At 35.3% G+C, this 21,087-nt stretch overlaps 1 protein-coding gene across 5 annotated transcripts in view; it reads right to left on the reverse strand.

Moving 5' to 3' along the window:
• The window catches only part of LOC126841905 (uncharacterized), a 158,185-nt gene that overhangs the window by 13,720 nt on the left and 123,378 nt on the right, over positions 1 to 21,087 (reverse strand). For all 5 annotated transcript variants that reach the window (XM_050578681.1, XM_050578679.1, XM_050578678.1 and 2 more), the window contains 7 exons: positions 9,754 to 9,895; positions 4,949 to 5,016; positions 4,168 to 4,419; positions 2,510 to 2,764; positions 1,446 to 1,746; positions 971 to 1,035; positions 786 to 866 (listed from right to left, as the gene is read on the reverse strand). In XM_050578681.1, coding sequence (XP_050434638.1) covers positions 786 to 866; positions 971 to 1,035; positions 1,446 to 1,746; positions 2,510 to 2,764; positions 4,168 to 4,419; positions 4,949 to 5,016; positions 9,754 to 9,895 — 1,164 coding nt within the window. The remainder of the gene's footprint in view (positions 1 to 785; positions 867 to 970; positions 1,036 to 1,445; positions 1,747 to 2,509; positions 2,765 to 4,167; positions 4,420 to 4,948; positions 5,017 to 9,753; positions 9,896 to 21,087) is intronic.

Consider the following 21,087-nt stretch of genomic DNA (forward strand, 5'->3'; position numbering starts at 1 on the left):
AAATTGTTACGACGATTGATAATGCCATATTCAAATTAAATTGTTTGTGTTATGTTATTTGTTACAATTATAGAAATCCGAAATATTATCTATAATTGGGAAATCTGAAATCATCATGGAGTTGTTTATCAAACTTCGGTTAGAAGACTTTAACATACGTATTATGATGGCAATGTAAATAATACTTCTTTGCTCTTATCAATAGAATAACAGCCCAACATTAACCGGCTTTTTGTCGAACTCATAGGTGTAACATTAAACTATAGAAAAGTATAGACACTACTGATATTTTTACAAATGACTACTAAAAAAAATCACCTGTCATAATATGACGCCTTTTGTACAATCAATAATATTTATTGAAAAAAACCACGTTGGTCTATTATTCAAACATATACAATATCCAAATCAATTACGATTATTATTTTTAACGCTAACCAATGATTGCGATGATTTTTTTTTTTTTTTGCTAATTGAACTAATTGATTTTAGTGGACAATTGATTGATTGTCACGCGAGTCATTTTAACCGTATATTTAACTGTCTGATGCCAATAAAAAAGTAAATACAAAACGAAATTAAACGGCGCGTATTTCACGCCAACTAGTTTTTGAATGATGCCGTTTGCTATTCATCGTACGGTATATTTGCCCGTGTACGCTGACAATACAAAACAGTATTCCCAATGGCGTTTTGGTTATTTATTTTAACGGGATAACGTGGAAATTGTAGTGGATCGGTTCGGGGCAAACACTCGCAGTATATTGTAGCAATCAGTGACTTACCCACTAACGTAATTGAATCAATTGTGTGCGGATCAAAGTTCGGTGAACTGCACGCGTCTTCGGGCCTTCTACTCGGTCGACCTGAATTTTGTCGGAACAAAAAAAAAAATAAATAAAAGAAACATCGCATTTATGTGTTTATCGCACCGGACGGTGTCTGAACGGATTAAAACGCGGCGACTTACCTATTTGGAGCTGTGCCAAGTCGCCGGACCTCCCTTGGAAATCCAGGCAAATGTATCCGCTCTGACTGCAAAGAAAAAAGGGCACGATTATAACGAGAAATAACGCACGAGTGACTAAAGCATAAAATAATAATAATACAAACAGACGAACCGACATGGCTACTAGCTTGTATGCGATAGTGAGGTAAATAGAAAGGCTAAAACCAGCATGACCACACAAAAGAAAAATAATTCTTCATTGTTGAGCGGTTGGTATTGTACACGATAAAACATGTTTCTAAATCATGAAATATTATCGTTTTATTCAAAAAAAAAAAAAAAAAATGTTATCATTGATATCTTATCATCACGGTATATTGAACGGTATTTTTTTTTCATTCTAACTGGGCAGACTGACTTTAGCCATTCTGTTTGCATCGCTTTAAAACTACTATAGTCACCCCTGGACTGACGTCAAAGGTTCTAGGTTGCTTACCATCCGGTGACGTAGTGCGCCATGACTCTGAAGCGGTTCGTGGCCACGTGGACTTCCTGTTGGCACGACAACTTCATCTCGTGGCCAGGCATCGGCGCCACCAGCGGTTGATTGTAGGCGAATTGGTTGGCGGTCTGCACCATTTGAGTGGTTGACGAGAGGTCAAACAAGTTGGTCACCAGCTTCAAGGTGCTGTTGTTGTGATGGTGCGGAAACGTGAACGTCTTACCGTGGTCCAACGTCCTCCACCTCTGGTTACCCGTCAGCCACGACGGAAAACTACATTTAGGCTCCCAAGTTTCTACGAATGGAAAGATGAAAAAAATTATACATGTATACAGTAGGGTGGTCCAAGTATTAACTTGTTGTATAATTTAAAATTTGCAACCCCCTCAGTGTGTTAAATATTTTTAAAAACGTGAGCATGCAAAATTTCAACTGAACTGAACGATAAGAACACGTGCCGCAGAACCTTCGAAGCACCAACAATAGGGCTCAACTAGATGAATAACAAAAATATTAAAATCAGTGAATTTCAACTAATCATTTTTAATTTGCTCAAAGTGCAGGAATTATTCAAACCACTTTTTGCTGGGATTTGACATTCGTCTAAGTATTCGACTATAAAATGAAAAAATGACATTGAATTCCCGAGGGAAAAGTTGGAATCACTAAATTTTTATAAAAAAAAAAAAAAAAATAGGATTTTTTATATTTTTGGGATTTATTAACATGGGACCTTATTATTTAATAAAGTAGTATTTGATGTTTTAACGAATTTTTAATCATCTTTTATATAGGTTCTAATCAAATAAATGCAAAACAATTTTAATTAAAATCACCGATTTCAATATTTTCTTATTTAGCTGATTGAGCACTATTTTTGGTGTTTCGAAGGCTCTGCGACCAGCGAAGAACACATGTTACTATCATTCAATTCATTCGAAATTTGGCGGTGCCAAATTAAAAATATAAGAAAAGTTAAAATTTAAACCACCCTAATTGTACAGTTCAAGAAATATTTACAACCATTTCTGCTGAAACCGAAAGAACCGCGCACGTACCTTTTTTTAGTATCATAGTCCTTGACCCTTCTAACGGGCTGAACAGACCACTACACGTGGCGTCTCCCGACTGAGCTACTTTGTATTCGATTTCGCCGGGGCCTTTGAGCTGCCTTTGGGTGGTCGTTCGTTCGTATATGAAACACCTGAAGCGGTCCTCGGTCGACATAGGAATACCGTTGCTGTGGTGAACCCTGCCCACCAAGAACCTGTAGGAGCCTTCTTTCCATCCGGCAATGCACTCGACTTCTTCGACTAAAAAGACAACATTAATAAACGCACGCATTTAATTTGGCCTCTTTGCCGAGGTCAATCTAATTATTTATTTGTTTATTCGGAAACGATATTAAAATTTTTTTTTAAATATTATGGTTTAGTACCAGTTACATATTTGATTCATGCCGAAAGCGGTGGTCGGTTTTCCGAAACTAGAAATATGTGTACTTTGAAGATTGTCAAAAACGATGCGAGTACTAAGTGACATTATGTACTTTAGGGTCGTCGTTAAATTCACCCTCTTATATATTAAACCATGTATGTACGTTGTTTGAATAATTTGGGAAACCCTAAAGTTTCCCCCCGATTACTTTACACTACTCGTTGTGTACCTAATAAAACGTGTTTATTTTCCATTTTCGTTTTTATTAATAAAGTTGTTTTAGGCATTGTTCAAACGAGTACCGTTTTTATAGCCAAGAAACCAGAAACAAAATTACCCCGAAATATCTACCAGAAAAATGTATATTAAACGATTAAAAAACTTTTTCTTAACGACCAAAGTATGAGTACAAGTGTAAGTATACTCGGTATTCTTGTATTATATTCCTACACATTTTTTCGCATCTGTGTGGGTGTGTGTGTGTTTAAATGAGAGAAAGAAAATAAAAACCTCCAGACGGTTACGACGCGGAACATTTAAATAAAACGAAACGCCAATTTGGCCTTAATATTATTTTTAATTTGTGTAGACCGGTATGAATTTCTGTTTAATAAACCTGTAGTCATTTTGTAAAGTGTACACGGGCTGTATTCAAACAGAGTAAAATATTTTATTCGTTTGACGCTAATTTGTCGGAGGGACAGAAGACGAAAATAATCAATTACATAATGACTTGACAGACATAGTGTGAATATAATGAGCGATTCAGCTATGACAAATGAAGTAAACGGACCTAGAATTTGTCCATTGTTACAATACTAATAATTATTACTATACATGATAGTTATATTAACGTTTTATTTATGTGTAAAAAAATGAAAACATGATAAAGGCCAGGAACAAGGTTAAATACTATACACGAGATTAAAAACATAACGACCACAAAACAGTTACAATGGAACTTTCTTTTTTTTTTGGGGGTTTTTCGGCTTGACTTGACATAGGTAATATATTATGGCGGCTATTCCGTTCGTTTGCAGTTCAACGATTTCGCTCAAGTACATCTTAACTTCACGTTCAACAAGGAACTTAGGGATTTTTTTTTTAAATTCGTTTAACGGGTAACGTTTGCTGCGGACGTTCTTGAACGCTGTTGTTTATGGTTGGACATTTGCAAATCGTTTTCGGATTTCGACGGGACCAAAACCGGGGCGGAGATAACTCTGGTCACATCACGTTTAACCGATATTACCGTAATAAATACACTGACAGTACTCACGTGTGCTCTCCGATCCTTCGACGTCCGGGCACGCTTGGTACCTGAACAACAGCCTGGAGTCCTGCGTACAAGCGTCCACGGTAGACACTGGGTTTTTGCAGTCGCCGTGACCCCGGTTGTAGGTGAACGTGTAGGGGGGTTTGAACGGGCAGGCCATGGGGTTGCCGGACTCGCGAAACATCGAGTAGAGTAGCGCATCGCCGGTGATCAGCGAACAGATGGTTTTCAGATTGCCTTGTTCGTTGCAGAATGCTGTGGAAAAGACGGCCGTAAATCAAACAAAACCCGGTCAAGTCGTCGTCGTCGTCGTGGACTTGGAGAGCGAGTACAAAGTTTCCGAAGTGCCCGTTTAAATAATATAACTATCGCGGTCTCGTTGTAAACGGCACAAGAGCTCCAAGATAGACGGAGAGAGTGAGTTTCCGGTAAACGGTCTATGAAAAATAATTAACGTCCGGCTGCTCTCTTCCGCACAATCTATCCCCCCGTTTCGGTCACGACTTTTGGCTTTTGCAAAACTTTTTTTTTTTTTTTTTTACTTCCGCCTTTACTCGGCTACGAATTGTGAATCGCATTTCGGACAATCGTTTCGGTTGCCCGCAACGACGACAAACGGCGTGACGATGACGACAGAGCCACGTTTTTCTCGGCACACACCGGCCTCCGTCCCCCTTCCCCCCCCCCCTCCCCCCGTATATACGTACTACCATTATTACTGACCGACACCGGGTAACGAGTGTGCTGTGTTATTACTTTTTTTGTTGAAAGAAATGCGACTTACTCTCTTTGTATTGTAGTACGTTAGGATGTTTTTCGTGGATGACCACGCACCGGTAACAAGGCTTTTTTCTGAAAAAGAAAAATTGAAAAATAACCGTCAGTATATAATAATACGTTATATAAATCGGTGTGCCGATAGACGTATAGAGGCCACCGTCGTTGTCGGCTGATTTCGTACAATGTGCGGTGCTTTTAATCTAAACGCATTACGGGTTTACTTCCGGACCGTCAGATCAGTGCACACGCCGCCGAAAAAAGGGTGGCCGACCGGTGACACGTTTTGTTGTTGTGCACGCGACCGTTCCGTATTTTTCCACGAGGACCTTTTGGCCGATTGATTTTTACACGCATTTGGAAATCGCACGCACAGTCCCAGTGCGACGTTTTCGTTTGTCTTTGGATGGGCGCAAAAAATGTAATTAAATAAATAATATAACGAAAAAATTAAAATATATAATTATCCAAATTATTACAATGGTAGCGCATTAAAAAAAACTTGGCCGAAAAATGACACTTCTACGAATGAAATGTAAAACTAATACGGCTTGGTATATTTTATTGGTGCAATATCACTGCTTTCGAAGTTTTTTCATTTTTATTTCATTTTTCTATCTGGAATGACGTACGGATTTTTACGAGTTTTGCTTTAAAACGTGCAACGTATAGTTTTGTAGACACTTATAAGCGTTATATGATGAAAACCTCTTTAATAGCTTTACCGGCGTATAGCAATACTAATGACTCTTGTGTTTTTCGAAAAAAGACTTCATTAATTTATGAGTATAAACTAAATATTATTGCCAGTCAGAATTTCAATACACCAACGACGGTCCAATATGATTTTTTCAGACTGTACACCTCATTGAAGTATACTCATACTACATGTTTATTAATTATTATTGTTGACACTTGACTATACTTGTCATTTGATGAGTAAAGAAAAACATATTATATATTGCTTAATATGGATTTTTCTCTAATAAATAACATAGAACTGAAACATTATTATTATGTATTATATTATAACAGTTATTGTGCTCTTATTGTACAGATTGTATATTTTCTAAATAAAAAAAAAATTGTTTAAAAAAATTATAATATATATCTATAAAAGTTCATACAAATCTTGTACCACGTCTTCGCAATCAATATCTTTTACCAACTAATCGCCCAGAGTGGGATTAAGTAAACAAATCTCCATTAACGTTTTCTGATGTTTTAATTAATTAAAGTGTAGTAGTTAGCGTCAATTAAATTAATGTATTTATATTTGTAGACGAGAAGAGGATAAAAAGACGAAAAGCTACTTTTCATTATAATTTGTACATATATATGTATAGGATCGTTTCATAAAGTAAAACTCGCTGTAGCATGTTATAACGATACTATGTTCGGTATATTGTTCTTTGCTGTTAACTATACAGAGGTCGGTGTTCTTTACTTGAGATTTGCTGTAGATGTAGATGTAAGATTATTAAATTTCATACGGCCACATCATAGTGGTAGCAAATAACCGTTTTTCAAAAATCTCGTTCCTTATTTATAAAGTTTTAATGCATAGATTGTACACGCTTATGTTACTTATATGCTCTAGGAAGCTAAATTGTGAGTATCGGAATCGCTCAAACGATGCATGGAACGTTGACGGACAATCTTAGATTGGAGATTACTAACTCGGAATTCCGATTATCTCCGGGTTGAATCTTCTTCTCGCGCGTGACGTCTCATTATAAACTTTACCGACAAACATAATGTGTTCCGAGGCGATTCGGCATACTATATAACTTGTTTGTCTGGCAGACTTTGCCTGTACAATGCGATAGACTCGCGAACAATTGGCGAACACAATAGCAGACGAGTCGTCACATCCGCGTACAGTATAATATATTACTACGGTTGCACGGTGAACATGTTCGCCGAACGAGGAGTCCCGTGGTTTTGTTAGACTTTGGATACCTATTATAAAATATACACGGCAGAGTGATGGCGAATTCCAAGAGTCAATACCGTACGCCTTGACTTAAGTCCCGACACGGAAACACGCACGTCTCGATCCGTTTGAACGCCGATGAAGTTTGTGCCAAAATGTTTGTGCAGATAAAGTTTATCCCTTTATCATTCCCCGACGATAAAATCACAGCGAAGAAACATTATCTTTGTAATTAGGTCCATTACGCCCATTTACCCGGACGTAGGGCAGCGCAATTATCCAAATAGGCGGTGAAACTTTGATTTCCTATGGAAATAGGTCTCGTTAGCACGAATACAATATAACCTGCTCTCACGGTTATAATTGTATTATGTATGTCTAATCGAACCTTTTGTGATGCGCCTGGTCGGGATTCGCACGAGTGAAAATTCGAATTTTCATAAGGACACGTGTTATTATGATTACAACGACTGTACGGAACTCTCAGAACGCGCTGAGAATAATTTTATCATAACAACAGCATTAATGCGCAGAGGAAATTGAAAAAATCCAAATTAACACAATTGAGTGGGGTTGCCCATACTAACAAGTATGCCATGTCGATGGGAATTATTTCGGTGTTGGAAAAGCTTAAGAGTTTTTAGACTATTAAACTTATTATTTAAATCACAGTCCTAGTTTGATAATAACGTATTTAAATTATTAAAACAATCGAATATCTGCACACATTATATTGATGAATGAACGTGTCTGTTTAATTTAGTTTTGTTGAAAAATTGTCATAGTTGTCTATTAATTACAGATCAACTGTAAAAAAGTGTCTGATAATTAAAAAATTAAAAACCCACTCCTGAAATCAAGACAACTTTTAAAAAATGAACAGATTGTTTCCAAAAGTTATCAGCCACGCGTTAAATCTATAAAAATAAAACATAAAAATATTTCAAAATTATATTATTTTTTTATTCTTTTGTAGTACGTATACTAAAGTCGAAAGTTTTAACCGAGTAGTCGTTAAGTATGACACAATCTCTCGTATTTGGCGAACGGTTTTAGTCAGTTTAATAATATGTACGTTTTTAGTTCTGAATCAATTAGTTTGCGCTCACAAAACAAACAAAACGTGTCCGGAATTTATTTGATTATGTACCGACTTATTTACATTGCTTGTTGTCAATTCGAATATTTTATTATAATTCGTCGAATTACTTCTACTTTGGGCTCAGCTCAAATAAACCTTTTCAATATTATAATTTAGCCAGAACTCTATTAAAAAAAAAAAAACGACCTACAGAGCTACAAATGTAATTGTAAAATAACAAAAAAACTGTACAAAAGGGTATCGTCTTTGATACTAAGTATATGGTTTAGTAACGGTATATTGTAGAATTCTTGATGTGAACGGGTATATTTATTACAACACATGTACATAGTTGTTGAGTTATGTAAATATAGTATATAGCTACACAATAAAGAGTAATGGTCGAATATTTCTTCGAGGGCTGTTTACTTGAAGATGGATGTAAATACAAGAAAAAACCTACCTAACTACTGCATCCCTTTACTCGAAAACTCATAAGAAAACAAAAAAATCGCAACGCGTTCGAGTACTTGTCAGTTTAGTATAATCTTTCAGCAAAACATTCTATGAACCGCGTTTTAAACCAACAACTCTGTAAAGATCAAAAGAATAAAAAAAAAATACCGAAAGTTCAAAACATAAAGACTACGTTTTATGTACTCTTTCAGAACTCGGTAAAATCCTCGTTCAGTAAAATTGATTTGCTGAGTCGACATTGCCAACCTAAACACGTGTCGTCGTTAAACAACCAACGCGTAGTTTGAACAATGTATACAACGAAGAACTCGTTGAAATTCCTTAAAATATTTTATAATCTCGTCTGTGAACTTTAAGTCGCGTACTCGGAACACAATTGAAGAGATTTACCGTAACCGAAACATGTTATTAATTTTCAAAGTTTATACAATTATTTACCAGCAGACTTGCATTAACATAATATATAATTTATGTAGTATGACCACTAAACTATTGTCAAACTTGGTAATAGAGAACAATACTGAAGAACACGAGCAGTTTAAGTGCATTTTAATTAGTTTGTTTTAAATCGATTTATAAAAAACCACGAACCGAGTGGTGAGATCTAAGAATTGAAATAATATTGGAATTGACCTTCGATTTTATCTTCAGAAAATTATTGAAAGTAATGGGTTTCCTTAGGAGATGCTGTGGTGACTGACAACTTCAATGAGCCTAGATGTCTAATATCATATTGCTTTCACGCTTATTGAATGTTCATAAGAGTTTTGATCTGTTGTCTGGAGTTTATGCTACGTAGTTGGATCATACAACTAAACTCATATAAATTGCAGAGGCATTTATCCACATGGTGAAAAAGAATTAGGCGATATGTCAACCGACGATGCGTTTTCAATATCTTGCCCAGGGTATATTTTATAGATTTAAGTAGGTAAGTGTATAACGGTTGGTTTTAAAGTAATGAATGCATCATTTTATTGCCATAGGTTGTTAGCTAAAATTAATTTAATAGTTCATTCAACTTGAGGTTTTTCAACTCTTGAATAGATCCAATTTGTTTGTACCCACATGTTACTCGTTTAAGGAATCTTGTAAATATTTCGATTGTAGATTGAATTAAAAATTGTCATTTTTTTTTATATAGTTTCATTGCTTTTAAAATACATTTCTTATGTCCCAAAAAATCATATCATTATTTTCTTTTGTTGGTTTTTTTTTGCAGAGCAAAGTGAGCGGATTATTTTTCAACAAACAACAAATGATATCTCTCTCAACGACGGGGTTAACGCCTTATTAATTATGTGTAATTGAAACTTACTCGTCAGATAGCAAAAACTTATCGTTGTCAGATTCGATGCATTTGCCTTTGATGCTGAACCGGTTAGCTTGCACGATAATCGACTGCCGGATGCCGGACTGAAACCATACGCCTTCCCATCGGGCCGGAAACGTGCATCCCTCTGCAACAGCAAAACAAATAATAGTTATTTTAATATCTTGCTAATATTATTGCCAAAAAAACTCCAACGGCTTTGAAAATTCAATTATTTACAATATTTTATAAATCGGTTGTTCATAGAGTAAATTACTGAGGGTAAACCATACTATTAGTATCAGTGTACACAATTTTTTTCAAAAATCTTTGGTAATCATTAGAAATTAATGATAAATGGTAATGTTAAGTCAACTGAAAAAATATTTGGTAGTCTCGGGTACAAAATATAAAATAGTGATTCACATCTGGTGAATTTTAAGTTTTTTATAAGGCCTTAAAAGTATACCCTAAAATAAAATTGATTATATGTGTATAAGCGGAACCTTATAAAAATATCACAGTCTAGAGATTTTTTATTTGTTGAATGGTTAAACAAATAAATTCAAAATCGGGGCGTCTTTTCCTCTTTTTTTTTTTTTTTTTAGAAAATAACCGAATTAAAAACAATTTAATATTAAAACCGTGAGAGATTTTCCCGTTAAGATGCCTACTGCCAACGTGGCATGTTTTTTTGCTCCAAAAAACGTGCTGTGCGGAAAAATGTCTCACGCCTCAACTACAGCGATCAGATTTAAATATTTTTTGTGTTAGTTTAAAAGAGGAAGATTTTCTATATTAGGCATTATTTTACAATTAATTGCCCCGTCGACCGCAAGCAAAATACTGATGTCACGTACATGGGCCCAAGACGATTCTTTTTTTTTTATGAATAAAATAAAAATATATATTATGTATTTTTTTTTTTGCCGTTTTCCACAAAGCGATATTTTTATATTACACTGACGTGTATTAGGTAAGTAGGTAGGAAGGTAAATGTTGATTTTTCGCTTCAGTGAATGCTACTGCGAGTGTGCCGATAAAAAGTATAATACATATATATATATATATATGTACAATACAAAGAGCCGGGAGCTTTTTATCTGCCAAAATGTCACCGACATATGGCAAAGAAATCGTCTCTGCGGCGACTGGAAATGACCGATACGTAATCGAAACTCAAAACGGTTTTAAGTAATATCGTGCTCTGAGGTAGTGTCGCGTTATTTTCGGATCGTATTCAGGATCTGATAAGTAATCCAATTGAATAAAACTAATGGAAGGAACAAAAAAACCCTTTCCACGTGGCGTTTTCTCTTGGCCCGTCATCATCGACAGGCTCCGACGAGCTGTTTCCGTCGGTCACGTCCGCTGTGGGGTTCTCGTGTAGGGGAAAAAAATAGAATAAAAAATACCACCGTAAATACTATGACCGCACGCGATATAGTGCGGTGTCATCTTCTGTGTGATAAAAAAAAAAAACCTATAAACACAAATGATAATATAATAGGCGGTAATAATCGGCGGTCTGTTAGAGCTGTGTGTGTGTGTGTGTGTATATTATATACGAATTAGTTGTGCTGCCAATCCGACGGAAGTGTCTTGAGATTAACTGCTGCGCTTATTGGAGGGGAGGGGGGGGGAGCTTTTTACTCGAATAAAAATATTTGCAATAATGACGTGAAACGTTTGATGGCGATATAAGGGTTCGGCGAATAAATCGGTATACGTCTCGAATTGAATTTCATTAAGCATCAACCGACGGAGGACGGTTCGTTGTACCGATCATAGGGTTCACATGTTAAATGGATAAAGGTCGTCTTGGTTACGTCGCTTTGGTTTGATTAAAGGGTTTACGGTCGATCGATTCACTGCGTTCACGAGGTTTTGGCAATAATACTATCATCGTTCCCGTGTTACTATTGTAATATTATGTAGCGTTTAAACATAGCCGCCGGGCAATTTGCATAATCTTTATAGCGTCGCTATATATGTATGTATATATATAATTGCAACCGCTATTAAATATTTATCGATCGCTCCCCGCCCCTTCCCCCAATGCCGTTTGACCAAACGGTGTACGCATTCATTCATATTTAGTACATAATTTGACTGCAATTAAATTTTTACACTGAAATGCTGCTTCAGGTCCGCAGAGACCTTTGTCGGTTTTATGCATACATAAATATCTTTATAGAGTATAAACTCTGATGCGGACGAACAATGTAAAATATAATATACCTTTACACGTGTTTGCTCGAGTAGACTCATATGCCTTACTTGTTCTGTCACTGACAACCACACACCGTGTTCATCACTATATTATTATAATAATCCTTTGTGGGATATCGTATTATGTCGTTTTCATCTACGCGCACAGTACTAGTACTTGCGCATAATCTTTATTTGTCCAACCGCCAGTGCGATTTTTTCGACCTTTACCAAACGTTCACACACATTTCTCGACGATCCTTTTCATATTTAAATACCGTTATCGCACATATTTTATATTAATATATGCGTACGTTTTCTACCGCCTAATGGAAATTCAGACTTCTTCGGTCGAAGCATTTATACATTTTACTTTAATTATTGGTAGACAACTGTCCTTAAACGTCGATTTCAGTAGTCTGCATGCACTCGACGATTAGCTTAGATCAATTAGTTTAAAAATACCTGTACGAAATGCTACGAAAAATAGTTATCAAATTTACTTATTGCGAGGCGGATAAACGAATCAATTGCAAAGCTGTTTATTTTCAAGAGAGATTTAGATATTCAATCACTTCCAAGTAGGTAGATAGTGATCCTTAGAAAATGTATAGATAGGCGAAATGAGCGTAATTGTATTCATTAAAAAAAAATTTGTCAAAGAATTATTAAATTAAAGATATTAAATATTTGAGTATAAGAAGTAGCAACTTATTGGGCCTAACTTAATAAACTCTTTGTGATAATTTAAAAACCAATTATGTTTAGTGTTTATGCGAGTACTTATTTGTAATTTAACGTTCAATCGGTTTAAATTCGATACAATGAAAAGCAATACTATACTTTACGTTGGATTAGTGCCAACTGACAATGTGGATAAAATCTACGGCAGTTCATTCGCATAGACAACGATTAAAATGAAATAGCAACGTTGAAACAAGTAGGAAGTGTTCATTAATACTGAATTCATAATTGATCGTTTGTTTTGCTTTTCATCGATAAACTAGATTACAATTTATCGATATTAATAGGTAATATATACATACATATGATGAGGATGATTGAAGAAGATATAGGTTTTTATATAAGACCTAGGTTTAATCCGGCTGGATAAAGGCAAAAGTGAGTTATGAATTATATGTCATTGTTTACAGTTGAGTGACACAAAGCGTCAACAGTCGAGGTTGTGTAGTTTCTAATAAAACCGCCAAACACAATTTCACGTCTCGTTTATCACCTTAACCGAGACAAGACTTGTATAAAGCTTCGGGCCCTCGAAGCCCACTTTTGCCTTGATCGAATCGGAACCTATTTTTCTTTAAAAAAGACCAATTGTCGGGCACGTAAGGTGTACAAACTAGCCATGGTCCGAAATATGTTTTCTGACAAATATTTTCTTAGTCGTTGTCAGCGATGTAAATTGTATAATACAAATTGTATTATACTGTATTATACATGCGTATAATACGTATTTTATTAAACAATAAAATACAGTGGTATAAAATAAATAGTTTAAAAAAAGTGATAACTAACAATCAAAATGAAAATTGTTTGGCAAATGCGCAACAAAGTTCGGTTATCATATTAATGTACCGTAATTGCTACACGACCGATGTTCTCTGATTGGTCGATTTAAATTTGCCGCCTTTTATATGTTTATGATTTATAATTGTTTCACACCCGGGATATTGTTTTTGGCTGAACTGATATCAGAAGGGCGCGTATAATAAGTAAACATAGCTGGTTAGTGAGGTTACAGCTCGGTTTTATTATGTTATCAATAGACAATAGTAATGTAATCATTAATCAGTGTCGTTGTGAATGCAGTTATCTGCCGAGAGGAGACAAGTCGGTTTAATTTCTATTATTAATTATATATAAATTCATATCCTCCTCGAGCACCGTTCTTAATATAATATGTACTTATTATTTACTTAGACAAAATTCCTCTTTTGATTTCAACTGCATTAGCCTTTGTTATTTAAGTTAGTAATTCAAAGTTATGATAACATAATACTCATTATATTGATTATGATATTATACAAATTCGTTCGGTATGAGGATTACAATCTTTAATTGTTTTATATTTTTACAAAAAAAAAAAAATCCCGATTAATCTGTATATGTAACTTGAACTATGAAGTGATGGAAACAAAAATAAGTCATTTTAGTAAAGCATTACAAAAAAACAATTTATAACTGTATGACTAATGAGTTTTATGGGTGATCTTGATTTTTTTCTCAAAAAAAAATGTGACTTCTTTATCGCTTTGATTCTTATTACTATTTTTGTTGGTTTAAAAAATAAATAGCCATAATATTCTTTTAGTTTCGATGTGAAGCTGTGAAGATATTATTGTTTTTTAAGTGTTTTTATTTTTGTCTGGGTCCATAATATCTTCCAAACTGCTGAACCGATTCCTTTATAAAAAGGCCAAATAAAGTATTTGGCAAAAATTAAATATGTTCACCACTTCACCACCCTTCAAAATCGATAAAAACGCCAAAAATCACATATTTGACCGTATTCAAATTTCCGGGTTGCCAACAGGTATCCGAAAATGTTTTGCATTATTGATTGCCACTTGTTAACAACGACAGCGAACTGTGAGGTAAAATAGATAGAATAGATGATACACTCTAGCCTGTTAGCAATGAAAAACATTGGTAACACTGGTCAGGAGTGACCACGCTAGTGATCAACAGTTGTAGTCAGTTAGCCGTTTTTGTACTGCCGTATTGTGCCGTTAATTTGTTAATATGTTATAAGTAATATACAGAAATTGGTTTGTCTAACATTGTTTAATTTATTTGTTAATAAGCCGTATGCACTATCTAATACTAAAAATACAAATTTAAACACATATTTGTCTTGACTATACTCTTATCAATATTTCTACAATCTACAGATTCGCATCGAAGCGTCAACTGCGATTATTTAGAAATATATTAGGTTTTTTCAAACAGACGTCCATCTCTTAGAATCTCGCTGAAGATGAATATTATTAAATATTTTTCTGTGTACATTTAAGGTTGTAGGTAACACATATAGTGTACTTATAGTGTATTCTGTATTATTGTATAAGTTTTGCGGTTCTAAGGCGACTCTACTACACTGCACGATGGAAGAAACCAAGACGGATGATCATGAAATCTTTTATATACACTATCCCAATAGTAATAACTATTGTTTACTAGCAACGAATCTATAGCAGCTCCATTTATTATGTATTATACATATACACTGTAATAATATAACAAGTACTGATCACCTCGCCAGTAGTGCCTTGACGTCTACACCGCAATCGGATAGAGTTCTTCAGTCTTCTTATACATGTACTTTTAAGTATAATATGTATCTGGCGTACGCCGCGTTTACAAGGAAATTCAATTAAACGGCGAACGAGCGAGCTGGCGCTTTCACAACGGCGATAAGAGATACGAAACGCTGGTCTAATTCTCACCAAGACTTTAGGGATCTCCTCGCACCCTTTTTTGGGGCAGAGGGCGGGGAGAGAGAGAGAGCGATGACGACGACCCGACCGTGGCACATCATCGTTTAATTAGGTTTATCCGTCCCAAATTATACGTCGAAGTTTGTTGTGTAATTCGCCGTCGACTTCGTCGGTTAATCTAATTAAGCCCGACCGAGCGCACAACAAAATAATATAATTATTATTACTATCATTATTTATATATATATATATATATATAAGTATAACTGTCCTACGCGGGGTTTTCGAGTAGGTAGGTATCATATTATTATTATTGTAAAACTTTCTTAGCTTCCGGTCAGAGTTTTTTTTTTGTTGACAAAACGTCGTATCGAATCGCCGTTTAGGGAACGCGATAAAAATATATATTATGATATTTAGGTACGTTTGAGATTCGAGCTACTGTTTTTTTTTTTTTTGTTCTTGTTCCCAACAAACCTCTACATAAACGGGCTCGAGGGGGTGTACGGCAGTTTGCTGGGGAAAAAAAGCAAAGATGGATGAGCTCTAATGATGAAGCGCCGTGAAGGGAATTAGATGAGTCATCGGGTTTAACAAAAAAAAAAAAAAACTATTTTTATAAAATGTTTAATATATTTTATACGGTAACGCGTGATATGTTAAAAACCCGTCATACTCACGAAATGGATGGCTTTTATGGTACACAGTATGTATTATATTATATTATAAACATTTTGTTTTTTTTTTTTGTTTTTATCTATCATCCCTTATCGGGGGGCGGAATCCAATAATTTACATCGGATGTGCGTGACGACGTTTTTGACGCTCGTACCTAACCTATCTATTGTATGTGCCTTTAACCGAGTCGTTTATCCCATAACCGTTTCCCGATAGAATGGAATTTTTTTTTTATCGCCCCGTACGCGTTAGGTTTTTTTTTCGACGTCGATTTTATTATGATTTTTTTTTTTTCAATTTTTTTATGCCGTTAGCTTTGGTCTCGGACAAATTTCACCCGGGACAGACACCGCCGACGCTTGGAAAATATAACGAGTAATTTAATAACACAGGTACGCGCGCACACCGTCATTTTTCAACATCACCCTCGACGTCTCCCTCGCCCTCCACCCCCCCCCCCCCCAGACGTTTTAGCGGTTTGTCGGTGTACCCGATCACACACACACACACACACACTGCACACACATAGCTTCAATGCATATAACTTGTATGTATAGTATGTAATAAATTTACTATGTATACAGGGTGATTCACTTACTATGAACCAGTCGAGATCTCGGAAGATATTATGAGACTTTTTAAAATGATTACCTTATTAATATGGATATGTTATCGGGCTGGGGGTCAATCGGAAAGTCTGTGCGTGCGGGCATCACGCTGAACGTTACCGAGTATACATAAGACTAGAGATAATAGATTAGAGAAAATAGAGATTAGAGTTAAGAGATGGTCAGGCCGTATGTTAAGATAGCCCAGCTGGATGCTGAAGGCGAGGTAAGAAATAAGAGGTTAAAGATTAGAGATAAAACATTCGATATTAGAAAGTACCAAAAAGTATCTAGGTCCTATAATACTTGTATATTAAGACATATCCATGTTCCCCTATGTACTTTCGTGCAGCGGAGGTCATGCCCACTTTTTAAAACTTTTATAGTAAATAGTATGCGCAATTTAAATTTATTTTAGAAAAATATAACCCCATCCCTTATATGTAATAAACCTTATCGCCTTGAGTTTTTTAAATAGTATGTACGATAGGTGTGTTATATATTATAGAGAGTGATTCTGTTAGGGTAAGACCATATTTTCTCTTTAAAATAATTGAAACTTTTTTGTTTTCCTTTTTGGAGACACTTTTGTTTATGTTATTTTAAAATTCTTTACTATTACTAAATGCTTACCTTTTTTTTTGTTTTTTTCAGTGCTCAATCAACTTTTGAAACTCAAATGGTTACGTAAATATTAACTAGCTTTTCAAGTTAAGAATAATTTGATGAACATTTTGACTGGTCGATAACCGGTTTTGGTTAATTAAACCTTTAAAATGATTGAAATTTAAAATTTACTATTTAGGCTGGGAGTAAGGGTGTAGTGTAGTATTATTTTTATCTGCACGCATTACTCTATCGCACTCTACATCCCGTCTTAATGCTATACTTGGATAACTTTAAAAGTAGTTATCCATAACTAGTTATCGACCAGTCAAAATTTCCAACAAATTATTCTTAATCGAAAAAGTTGATAAAATATATTATACGTTGCCATTTAAAAGGCTAAAGTTTATAATGTTTTAACGCATAACAGGCTAACTAATAACCGGGAAAGCATAAAAAAAGAACAATTTAAAGTAGTCTAAAACCTTTTAAGATACCGACTGCTTCATAGTCAGTGAATCACCCTGTATATATGTATATATGTATATATGTATATAATTTTATATACATGTACATGCACCTATGTGTGTGGCGTATACACCCTTAACCCCGGCGCCCGTGCCGGGATGATCGATATACCTACGGCGGGGGGGGGGGGAGAACACCGCCGTCGACCACCGTCTGCGTGCGATATTATATCATTATCGTTATGATTATTGTTATTATTATTATACATAACAAGCGGACACATCTCGGCGGCCCTCCCCTCGAAAACCTTTTTGCTGTAGAAATTAAATATTAATTCGGTCAAAACGGCGCAGCGCTAAAACGATTAATACGTTTCATTTAAGCCGATTAACGGAGCCGCCGAGCCGTGGGTTTTTCTCACCCCCGGGCACAGCTTGTCGGCCTCGGCAGCAGCAACTTTCCACTTTCGCTCTCTCTCGCCCCGCGCACAGCTGGCAGAAAGCGAGAGCTCAGATTTTTAGCCTACTGACAATATATATATATATATATATATATACATATATACACGTATAGGCATACCTATTGCAGTTGTCTCGTTGGCGTGTAGTACGGTTTCAGACCCGCATAATCACTTTCCCAGTGTACCCCCAATCGACATGAATAACCAAAGCTCGTGCGGCGTAGTACCTTCGGAAATCGACGTTATGGGCTTTATTAGCTTGCACATACCACCCCTTCGCTCGCCTTGATGGCCTGTTCTTGTTTTCCCACGCCCCTGGACGGTTCCCGGTCAGCTAAGACGTCGGCTATTCCTTTAGTAGTTTGATCGACTGAGAAACAGCTTTATTAAAAACGAATCAAGCTGACTGCCCAGTGGATGGGCTGCATCGAGACATAGTATACATATCAATACTAACATAACATGTAGGATGATTGTAATCGTAGTGAGTTGATTAAAAATCATTTTTTTCATCTTTATTTATATTGAATATTTACATCTATACAAAATATATGCACAACAGTAAAAAAAAATTAATAATATAGCTTGAATAACATGCAGCTGTAGGGGGCACCCAATGAAGCTACCTATTTTGAATTTTGAGTTAGTTTATCAAATAATTCTTTTTTGTTATAATTTATAGGAGGTCTCTACACCATTTCCTTTTTAATCTTCTTGGCGGGTTATCAGGGATATGATTAGAATATAGGTAGTGTATATTAGGGTTAGGGTGAGAGATGAATTTATTATGAAGTTTTTGGTAGGCAGTTTTGGCGATATTGTTTTGGAGATCAGAATGAAGCGTTTTATTAGAAACATACCAAGGGGAATTTGTGAGTGTGCGTAGGCAAATGGATTGAAACGACTGGATTTTTTGGATGTTAGATGGAGCGGCACAGCCCCAGATTTGGATACCGTAATATCATTGTGGAAAGATGGGAGAGATTTGTAGATGAGACTTTTGAGTTTAAGATTAAGTTTGGAACGTTAAGAGAGGGCGAAGTAGATGAAGTCGGATGTTTAATTGTTTTCTTTTTTCAGCTATATGATCTTTCCAAATTAGGCGTTTGTCAAAATTGAGGTCTAAGTATTTTACTTGGTTAGTTTGGGGGAGTAAATTAAAAATCATATGAAGAATGTAGTAACAATAATGTCAAGCTCTCGCACAAAATTTTACTGAACGACGATTACCTAAGTGTAAGTACCTGGAATAGTTTTTGAAATATATTTTCGATTGTCTTAATTCTACACAAAGTGTTTGATTATTGCGCGCTATCAACGTTCAGTGGCGTGACCGCGGGGGAGGATATAACTGTTACAGAGGTTTTTTTTTTTAATTTAGACATTGTGTTGGTTTTCAGTATGATTTCTTGTCAGAAAAAAACTCAATTATTAGTTATTATTTTTTTTATACATTATAAAATATTTCAAACTTACCATAGTTAGTTAATTTGTAATTTATTAACATTAATATAAAATATTCTGCGGGTGTGCGTTTGTAGAAATGGTGCTCTCTTTTAATCTATTCGTATTTCTCATATCGTATCAACAATTTTTTTTTTTTTTGTGATGCTTAGTTATCAAAAATATCAGCTTGGAAGACTATTTATGTTGGTTGTAGTTCAAGTTAGCCATTTTCTTTTGTAGAAGGCTAATAAGTAATAACCTTAAAGTAGGATTTCAAAGTCCAGCCGGTTAAAAATTCAAAAAACTTTTTAATGCAAATTATAACCTGTCAACCGAGTGAATGGCACAACGTATAAGTAAATGTATGAAGGACGTTTTGACACGACATTTAATTTTTTTCGACCGAGTTGAGCAATTTAAACTTAATGAAATGGATCGCGCGTTGAACGTTATTATTCAAAACGTTTACCATAGGAAATTTGGCAATTGAATTTGGCTACACGGCGAACCACGCCCGGTTTGAAATCAAATCAACTGTGTAAAATATAAACTAAATGCAGAAATGGGCGTTGCCAAACTTTTGGGTGCACTTTAATGTTCGTGTTTCAGCACGATAATATGTTATATGTCATTATACTTCTATTTGATCTCGGTCTGATTTTATTTGTGATTAATTAGATCAACCGAGAGCAGACGGATGTTAAACAACCCTGCAGCCATATAAAATATCTTGGTGACAGCATGATATTATCCGGCTCGTGCCCCGAAGACATTCCGACGGCGAAAACTTTTCATCTCCGTTTGCACAGTGTTTATATTTATATATATATATATATATATATGTATATCTGACCGGCATCCGTACAATTCTCAAAATGCGCTGGCCAAGAATTGTCGCTAACCGTTTGCCCTGTGCTCCGAATACCATCAATATAGTGTCCCGAACGATTATTATTTATAATACCGGTTTTTATTTGGTACACAATTTGTGGAATTTCATTACTCACCGTAATGATTCAATAGTAAACCGCTGATTTATTTGATTTTAAAATAATACTCACCGTACATACAAATAGAAATCCTCAATAATAACACCATTAATGATTTATGTAAACCCTACGAATCCATAGTATCGATGAGCCGCTCCTAAACGAACTTTGTGAATAACTTTGTCAATAATAATATCACATCCATTTTTATTGTGTTATATTATATTATTATTGCACAATAACTGACCACCTGATAGCTTTTTTGATGCCCCGAACCGTCTGAGGGTAGACAATTACCGCACCGAACATTTTTATAGAGGACCAATAATAGTTGTATCCAGAAAACATTTTGTCCTATTGTTATAGGTCGTATCAAATTGAGTTTTAAAATGTATCAATTCTATTATAGAGTGAATAAT

The sequence above is a fragment of the Adelges cooleyi genome, unplaced genomic scaffold (assembly GCF_023614345.1).
Source record: "Adelges cooleyi isolate 19-005CV unplaced genomic scaffold, UGA_ACOO_1.1 ACOO_flye_CR_arks_rails_tigmint_CR_PRNA_41, whole genome shotgun sequence".
NCBI classification, from domain to species: domain Eukaryota; kingdom Metazoa; phylum Arthropoda; class Insecta; order Hemiptera; family Adelgidae; genus Adelges; species Adelges cooleyi.